This window comes from Aptenodytes forsteri, unplaced genomic scaffold (genome assembly GCF_000699145.1).
Source record: "Aptenodytes forsteri isolate BGI_AS27 unplaced genomic scaffold, ASM69914v1 Scaffold139, whole genome shotgun sequence".
Taxonomy (NCBI): Eukaryota; Metazoa; Chordata; class Aves; order Sphenisciformes; family Spheniscidae; genus Aptenodytes; species Aptenodytes forsteri.
Window position 1 is genome coordinate 1,343,516 of NW_008794414.1, and position 9,836 is coordinate 1,353,351.

A 9,836-nucleotide genomic window follows, 5' to 3' on the forward strand; every position below is an offset into this window, starting at 1 on the left:
GGAGGAAGTGGGGGCTCCAGTCAGAGGTTAAAAGTTGAGCCCCTCCTCTCCCACAATCCAGGCTTTGCAGCATTATTTCATCTAGGGGAGCATGTACAATTTCTCTGGTTCATTGATTTTAAAAAAACAGCTCCTACTATAGATTTTTTGCAGCATCATTTGAATTTTTAACCGAATCCTAGTAGAAGTTGAGAGATTTTGATACAACTTATTGCTCATTTATTTTGGATCAAATTAAAAAAATAGTTTATCAAATTATTTCTCTTTCTTAAAGCTAACAGTCTTGCCCTGTATAATAATGAGTGACTGTTTACAAGGTTATATTTCAAGACAGTATTTCTGCTGCTTCATTTCAGAAAAAATAGCTGAGTTGCTCCCATACAAAAATACTTTTCATCTGCATTAAGTCAAGCATCAGCCATATTGTTGCAAAAGCATCTCCTACGCCCTTTGTGATGATTCTAGCAGTAAAAGACAACATGTACTGCAGCTAAGCCAGAGCAGAGTATGTCCTTACTGGCCAGTATCACATTATGACTAAGTTCTGCCTGTTCCTCACTAAATAGGGAACAGTTACTTGGGTCTGCTCCCTCTATCCAGACAGATTTTCTCATGAAGTTTGTACAGTGCTAATCACCTTTCAGCTTCCTTTGCTCCCATTTTAAACACAACTGAAGTTAAAAAAAATTATAGGCAAAATTACATGCAAGAACAGGCAGAGAAATCGCGTAGTCACAACAAAGCACAAAGTATCTAGCAAATCTATGAGCAGTTCCAGGACATAAAAAAAAGTTAAGTCTCAGTCCTAAGATTATATATAAACTTCCATGATTCCTGGTGACTCTGTGAAATCAGGCCTGAGACTTGTGACACAGAATAATTTCATATTGCTTTTGTCACCTGATTAGCTTCTCTAACAGTCTCCTAACTGATTAAATCCACTTTGGAAATAGCATATGAACACACAACAGAAAACCTAATGTTTTTTACCTTCCAAGTTTTTGCCCTTCTCCACTGAAAGCTTTGAATCGCAGTCTAGGCTTCACATATTCCTGTTCTTGGTGGTCTTCCATATCCAAATTAACCTGGCCACCGTGAACAAGTCGCTGCAGTTCCACAGGAATTTCCCTTAATTACAAAAATAAAAGTTTCCCAATTACTTTCTGAACTGCAATACAAAATTACACAAAAACCTTACATAGTACAGTATAAGTAGACACTATTATATGTTTACTTTAAAAGTCATAGACACCCAATTGTTTTATGAATTGATTTCATCCCAAAATAATAGATAAAATAAAAAACTAAAAGGAATAAAAAAAGGAAATCAGTGATCTGACAGTCAAAACGTAGAACGTACTGACAGCCAAAACCTAGAATGCGCTAACAAAACATGTGAAACTAACAGCTGTCTGTAGCAAGTAGCATTCAGAGTTAAACCACCAGAAGGAACCAAAGCGTTCCAAATTTTTACATGCCCCATGCATCTGATGACAAATACAGAACATATTTTGAGGGTGCAGGCAGAGAAGAAGCCTGAAGCTTTTAATAATTACAAACACGTGGAGAAAGCGTTTTTCTTCACTTCGCTTGAAAGACATACCTTAAAAAAGTTGCCATCATAACTTACCCTCTTTTAACAGACTCAAGAAACTGAGCATTTGTTGGGTCTGAATAGGATCTCAACTCGCCATCATCTAAACTGAAGCCATTCCTCCATAGTTTCAGCAAAATTTGAACCTATGAAGCAAAAATGGTGAAATAAAAAAAAAGTGAAGATAGACAAATGAGGTATTTCAATTTCATACAGATTAATTATAGATTTTTTGATTTATACTTAATGGATTTTGTAGCAGACCACAAACAAGATCAAATGACAAAAGAATAACAGAGCACTGCACTGTAACTATCATTCTTAGACTCCTTTAAAAAAGCAAATAATAGTTATAGACTACTATCTACTTCAAGACCACTTTTACACTTGGGGAAAAAGAATCTCTTAATTTGCTGTCCATGACATAACAGATGATATACAGTGACTGTGTAGTGAGAGAAGTGTTAGAAGGCCTCTAACCTGCTGCTTCACCATTCCTGGAATACATCCATGCCCTCCAGTTTGAGACTGGCTACTTTGCAAGCCACAAGAAGAAACAATTCCTAACTTAAGAGGATTAAAATGTTAGCACAGCTAAGAGAATGTAGAACAACAGCTGGAGGAAAGTAACTGAAAGGAATGTTTGCTATGAATTTCAAAGTAATTGATGTCAGAAAATTCGACAATGGAGGCTTTAGGGGTATCCCATGAACATCTGTCCTCTGTGGACACTTTCACTTTAACAATTTCTACTTAACACATATCTAATGTTTAGATATTAGTTTTTCCTCATAGACATAGTTACAGTAATACTGGCATTTCAAGCTGTGAACATGATTAAGCAGACATCTGTTGGAGATTCTGTTCCCTGCTATTCAGAATTTTACTTACATCTTGATTTTCTCCATATATGTATTCAGAGTGCTTTTGTGATGAGTCACCCAACCTATATCCACCACCAGAAAATGACTGGAAAAAAAATTACATAGAAAAGCTTACTGAAATAAATATCTGAAACAGTTTATTAATATTCTTACTTAGGTGCAAATAAAAGCATCAGCAAGCTTGCTTCTGTGATAAAAAGCAAATACACTGTTCTAACTTGTACATTTTCTAAATGGAAAATTATACCTAGTAACCATAATCAGGCTAAGCAGGTTGTGTGATGCATTTCCGTTTCTAATCTGTACACTTTTTCAAACATTAGTAATTCAACAGATAAGAGATTTTGATTGGGATGCAACTGCAGTTTTTGTAGGGTTTTTTTTAATTAATTTTAATTAAAAATAAAGCAAATAATTACAGTTCAGGTTGATTTCTAATGATTTCCCCTGAAATTGTGTGGTTCCTCCCCACTTTATTTTCTACAGCACGCTATTTGAGCACAGATAACACACAACTGTTCATCAAATCCTCTGCAGTTCGCAAACCACAAAAAACAAATAATTACAGTTCAGGTTGATTTCTAATGATTTCCCCTGAAATTGTGTGGTTCCTCCCCACTTTATTTTCTACAGCACGCTATTTGAGCACAGATAACACACAACTGTTCATCAAATCCTCTCGGCGGTTCAAACCACAAAAAAGCGTATTTGTTTTCATGTGGTTAGGTAAGTTTCAGAAAGACTAATGTAAATGGGGATCAAAATATCTTTTAACTTTTACCTTAGCTTTACTGAAATCACCAGATGCTCTTGAGGCTTCATCTAACGGGACAGCCCCATGTTCTTTTGCCTCCTTGAAGAGTTCAGCAACAATTTTACTCGGATTATTAGAAGCCCCAGAAATCTGTAATCCTCTATATTCTGAGTCACCTGAATAAAATCTTCAGAATAGTAATGTTCATAAGCAACAACACTTTAAATGACAAGTATAATTCTCCTCCTCCCATCAAAAGAAAAAAATTAATGAACAAAGAGCCAAATTTGGCACAAACCCTTTTCATTCTGATCACAGAAACGTTCCACTTGGTTCTGACCTTCCCAACAATCCAAGCAGCACTACTCCAAAGACATTTCACTAACAAAACTACCAAGGTGCGTTCTGGATCAGACCCCAAAGGTTAGGGGCCAAGGCCATATGTTTAAGTGAATGCAGTCCTGATGCAGCCATGGCTTTATACACCTCATCTTATGTGGATGTCACCTGCTCCCAGAAAGACCAATTTCCTCAGGGGTGTCCTGTGCACAGGACTGTGCCTGGGCTGGTAAGAATACAGATTCACAACTAACATGGCCATGGCAGAACAAGCGTAAAACTGTCGTTGGGAAACATGAACAGTGCCATCATTTGATTTTTTAATTTAAAGATCTAGTGTACTTCCATTCCTGCCAATATCAGAAATGGAAAGTTTTTAATAAATTTAATTAACCTTTCAAGGCATTTTAAAATCTGCAGAAACTGCTGTGAAAGCCAATTTCTGTTCTTTTTCTTCAATACAGCCCCATTTCTAGCTCTTGAAGATAAAAGGTTAAACTACAAATAATTCTGTTCAAAACTGTATCTGATTATGAAGATCAAGATATTCCTTGAGGATTATCTTGAGGAAGGTGCTATACATCTCTAAATACCAATGGAATAGATTCTGTAAAAAAAATCTGTATATAAATACAAAACCTGGCAAACCTGAGAGTGTTCTGTCTTTGATTAAAGAAAGTGTTAATAACTAATAAAGTAAGCGCTTTCTACTTTCCTTAACTTTTTCACTTAACCACTTGGGGCAAGGCAAATCAATTAATTAATATGAAACTGCCTCTCAGGTCAATGGCTTCAAAATGCTGTTGATTCCACCATATTTTACAATTACCCAAAAACAGTAGTGGGTATGAAGGTGCTATACAATCATACTGCTTTTATGATGCCACACAACTGGCAATCCCTTAGTATCATCTCTCCTTTATATATAAATCTGTATTTATTATCCCAATTGCTATTTATATGGAAAATCTTTAATTATTAGATTTAGAAGAATGATAGTGGTAAGGAGATGAAACAAGAATTCTCACTGGAATTTGTATTCAAGAAAGAATGGAAGTACTCAAGTATTTGAGTAATGGATACACAGAACAATTCAGGGTATTTGAGAAAAGGCAAAAAAGCTTTTGAGTTCAAGTGTAAGTTACAACCTTTACATCCATACAGACATGTGTTAAGGCATCTACAGATCCTGAATTACTACAGGCTGATTCTGCTAAATATAGTTTTACTACAGCAGCGCACAGCTAACACTCTAATAAGTCACATAACGTCTTTGTAGTTACTAGCTCTTTGCAGGATAGACTTAGCTCATGCATTTTGAAAAACAGAGGGGAGCAAAGTGTGAACGTCACAAAACCCCCCAATTACTTTCACAATTGTTAAACGAATTTTTTTGTTTTAAAAATACCTTTGGTTTTCTTTGTCATCGCTCATGCTTCTCTCTGGTTTTCTCAACCTTCTAAGAGAATCAATTTTAAGACTGCCAAGAGAATAAAAGAAAAAGTTTGAAGATGACTGGTACATACACTTCACTACGAACTTCATATCTAACTTCTGAAAGTACTTATTTTTCAAAAACTAAGGATATCAAGTTGTTGGGGTTGCTATTGTTCTCACCACACTTTTTTTTGCCAAAGTACATAGCCATGAATGCTTCTCAGTGAATAAGCAGGAAAGGGCACGTGTACGGCAGAGTCATTTTGCAATAACAGTTGGACTAGATGATCGTTGTAGGTCCCTTCCAACTGAACTATTCTATTCTAGCGTGGGTTATGCAGAATTCTGCTTTACGCCACTGGTGGTCTCACAGATAACACAGTAATATGCAAGCTCAACAGCTGTTTCAGAATCAAGCTTACCAGAATTAATTACACTTCATATTCTTTCCACATTTTAGCTATTTTTGTCAAGAGGTAAGTTGCCTAGTGAAGTCAACATTGGCTTTCTTTGATGTCCTGGAGTCCCTGTCTATGAGGACCCTAGAAACTAAAAAGTAGTAGTTCTTACTTCTATGTTACACAATTTTAAAAAGACGTTAAAAGGCAACATTGCAAAGACTTTCAAAAGACGACTAAAATGCAGAAATCAGATTCTGGTTTCTGATAGGGACAGATCGATAAGCTACCACGGGACAAGCTAGGGTTGTTAGCTTGCAAAATGCCAGGAAAAGCTGTACAGATATATGCTCTTATCCTGTAGTACTTGATAATAAAATTCATTAATGCAAGATGTATATGAGGTAGCCAACTCCCATGGGATAAGAACATACCTACAATCTGCTACATGAGTAACTGCAGATCACTAGTTCAGATTTATGCAATTTGTCTGATTACCTTTGAAATCAAAGCGTATCAGAGCAGGCCATTGCTTTTTTAAGTATCAGTGTTGATAAAACAATGTAATTCTATATCCCAGTGAAGGATCTGCTTCTTATTACTTTCTCAGAAAAAAAAACGTGTTGTTAGGGACTTAGGTCATGGGCGCTAGAAAGACTTTAATCTCTTCTATTTTCTTCCTTTGTCGCATTGTAGGTTTTGTGGGGCTTGTATTTTTGTGCCAATAGTCTTAAGTTTCTTAAAGGAGCTTACACAACATGACAGCATATATAATATGGTGTTTGTTCCAGCAGGGCCCAGAGACGTTCTTCTACACCTGCAATTGTGGAAGGCAAGCCAAGCAGATGACTTCAAGAGCAGCACTATGTTTCCTTGCAATTAATACACTGCTCATCTGAGAGCAAACTGAAGTCTACTAAAAAAAAATCTCATTTTGGATACCATGCAATTAGCAGCCATCTTGTCTTTCTCAGACAGAGTCCAGTACGAGTGCCAACAAAGAGCAAGCATTTGCCTACAGCTATCACACTGAAGTATTCGAGATACCGTATTGCAGCCTTTCCTTCAGTTGGAGTGGGAAGTTGTAACTTCGTGATATGCATTGGTAAATGGAGCTGTTTGCTTTATTTGTTTATAAACTGTGTTCTAAGTAGCTGATTAGTCAACTTAGGTGGTTTTACCAAAACAAACAAAAAAACTCACCAAAACCCCTATTATTTTCCAAGTGTCACATATTGTGCTAAAATCCCTCTTCCTGAAGATCGCCATTTGCAGATGCACTTGAAGCATGGCTCTGGCGACTAAGAACTTTTCTGCTGCTTAACCTCCTTTAAAACAGATCCATATTGGCAGCAGCGATTGAAAGACAAGCCAAATGCAAGACTTGTTATGGCATCACTGACAGTAATGATTTAAAGACTTCTTTAAAACAATTTAAATAAAAATTAATTAAAAACTGGCAAGATTTCTTTATAAAAAATTTAAAACTACACTGTATCTTCAAATGCTATGTGAACTGCAAACGTTGCAGGCCAGCAAAACTTGGATTTATACATAAATGTATGTCTTTCCTTCCACCTGCCAAAACCAGACAAATTCATTAAGAAGCCATTCGTATTTCTCTCACCCCATATGAGCCTACTAATGAACCTACTAAAAATTTTTCAAATGAGTTATTTGTCTTTTCAGGTTAGTTACTTAAATAGTACTGACCTAAGTACAACACTCAAAGCAGCTCACTTGTCAAGTTTCACACAAACTACTGATTTGCTGAATTTTGAAGCAAAGAACTGCAGTATTTTTCTAATACAGCAAATTTCCGAATTCTGTCTGTGTAAACAAAAAGCAACACTGCGTTTCACTTACAGCATCTTAATCTTAACTTAGCTGAAGTGGGTTTAAAGTGTTTTGGAATACCATATAGCACAAAGGCTCCTAAATAAATACAATTTTAAAAGCACTCTGAGAAGACACAGAGTCTTTGCATTATTACAGGGATTCACAATCCGGATTATGAACTGCTGTAGATCGCTTTTTATACAAGGAGGAGATCAAGTAAGTATGACAAAGTTTTGTGAGCTAATACAGTACCTATTCAACACATTTCTGAAGTACAAAGCATGTCTTACCTCTGTGATATTTTTGTGTTACTGGTCTTTGTAGTTGCTGGTTTGTCAGGACACAATGACTGCCTTTTAGCTTCATCTTCGTATAACTCTGCCAGGGCCAACTGTAGGAAACAGAACTCTTTTTAGAAGTCTTGTAACTCTAGAACTACATATGGAACAGAAATAAGACAAACACTAACGCAAAATGTGCACATCACCAGAAAATTAGAAACATCAACATGAGAAACCCAAGCTACTTCTCCAAATTCAACTTCCTCCGTGCTTTATGAAAAAAACACACAAAGCTTAATGCCATTGTGACTTGGAACTTGTACTCTGCTTTCATTTGGTTCACACTGCATCACTAGCTACGTTCAGCCTGCATTAGATTCAGAACCACAAGAGTATATACACACCTATATATTAAGCATCATGTCATTAATGTTAATAAATTGAAATAGAGTTGCTAGGTATCCCTCTGATAAGATTGGGAAGCAAATAATAAATTTTACAAACATTTTACATAGAAATGGAAAAAACGTAACTCGAATAAGCTTGTACTAGAATTAAGATCCAATTCGGCCTTGCTGGCTTGAATTCAAGACATCACTGCAAATACTTTAAAAAAGAAAAAAAAGTTTTTCACAAAGGTTCCCCAAATGCTGCCATATCACTGGCAAGTTCATTTTTAGGAAGTTGTATGAGGCACATCTAATGTCAGTTTTAGCAATCTTACTTTTCTCCTGAATAATACATTACTTTGCTTGTCAAATCTTCCTTAATCTTGTCCCGAAACCATTTTGTTCACACTATGCAAGTGATATTAACATTTTATCATACACACCAGAATAGGTACTAGGCTACAATTTCATTACAGTTTTATGTAGAAGGAATACACATTAAAATAAAATGAAACATCATCCATCCTTCAGAACACACCACTATGAACACAGGATATTAATCCCATATTATTGTGAGACATTTTCTGCAGGGGAAAAATATGATCTGAGGACTTATACCCATTAAGAAAATTAAACTGAGTAACAAGACAGCTCAAGAAAACCACTGAAGACCTCCATTCTATCTGAAGAGACAAGCAAATTATCTTTTAGATATGTAAAGCTGATGGGGTAAGTCATGGACAATGAGTTCATAAGCAGACACTAAAAGGAACAGGCAAAGATCTACCCTGTACCATCCCTAATCCAAAGACTGAGGGATGCTGAGGGAGTGTAAAAGGGCATGGTCAGGCTTCTGTATATTCCTTATACCGCATCTCTTATGGTGCCACGACAAATCAAGTACTGAGCTGGATGGATGGACGGATGGATGGTCAGCTACTCTGACTCAGGAGGGTAATTCTTTGGTTTTTAACATTAATCAATAATCATCTACCCAAAATGTCTGTCTGCTTCAGTTGACTAACTAAAGACCTTATGAACCAAAAGTATTAATAAAGACTTTATTACTGTTACATATTGTACCAAAGTTAATCTCAACAAGAACCTATGAAAATCCCAAATAGTAATCAAGAAAAAACTATATCCATCTTTCTCTGTTAATTATGTACAATTAAATAAAATAGGGGCAGTCTGAGTTACTGAAAGTTTCACTTGTTTTCCAATCAAGTCGTTGCTAAAATATTTTGAACCTTCATACAGTTTCAAAGTCACACACAAAAAAGGAATATTGCTAAAAGTGTTCGCAATTAAGCATTTAAGTACCAATGCTGAGTTACATTTGTGATCACACTCTCTCAAAACTCTTCCCATGTAAACCTGGGAAAAGATCTTGTCCTTAGCCTCACAAGTTTGCGGAGACTGACGTTTTCATGCGGGGAAGGGCACTCCTACCAAATAATCAGGAAACACAACGGCGCCAAAATAACTTCAAGTACAGTTAAAACCCTGCTACTGAAGAGTCGGGAGAGCCCTTCCAGTTCCCTGCAGAGCTGACCACCACACACGCTGACCACCCACCGTTCCCTAAAGTGCCTAGTCTTCTTTCAGAGGCGTCCTTCCCTTCCCAGCCTCAAAATGGGGGAAAAAAGAAAGAAAAGAAGACCGCAGCCTCTGCGCAGAGGCCCGGCCCTGCCTGCCCACGGCGGGGCAGCCCCGGCCGGCAACGAGAGGGGCGGCGGAACCGCGCACCGCCCGCTCCCCTCGGGGGCGCCCCTGGCCTTCCCCCAGGCCGCCCCTGAGGGGACACGGCACTTCACCACGCTCGGCCACGCCCCGCGGGGGGAGCGAGACGCCCATCTCCACCCGCTCACCTGCAAATCCCGGGCGCTGGGCGGGCGGCCGCCGCCCCGGGGGCGGCGGT

The 9,836-nt window shown here is 37.6% G+C and overlaps 1 protein-coding gene across 1 annotated transcript in view; it reads right to left on the reverse strand.

The window, feature by feature from the left end:
- Window positions 1-9,828, reverse strand: part of UBXN2B (UBX domain protein 2B) — a gene marked incomplete at its 5' end in the record, with an annotated part of 15,875 nt that extends 6,047 nt beyond the window's left edge. Inside the window, 7 exons of the mRNA XM_009289300.1 lie at window positions 991-1,128; window positions 1,631-1,740; window positions 2,486-2,563; window positions 3,260-3,419; window positions 4,980-5,051; window positions 7,536-7,636; window positions 9,787-9,828. Of these exons, the coding sequence (XP_009287575.1) occupies window positions 991-1,128; window positions 1,631-1,740; window positions 2,486-2,563; window positions 3,260-3,419; window positions 4,980-5,051; window positions 7,536-7,636; window positions 9,787-9,828 (701 nt within the window). The remainder of the gene's footprint in view (window positions 1-990; window positions 1,129-1,630; window positions 1,741-2,485; window positions 2,564-3,259; window positions 3,420-4,979; window positions 5,052-7,535; window positions 7,637-9,786) is intronic.
- Between the last annotated feature and the right edge of the window lie 8 nt (window positions 9,829-9,836).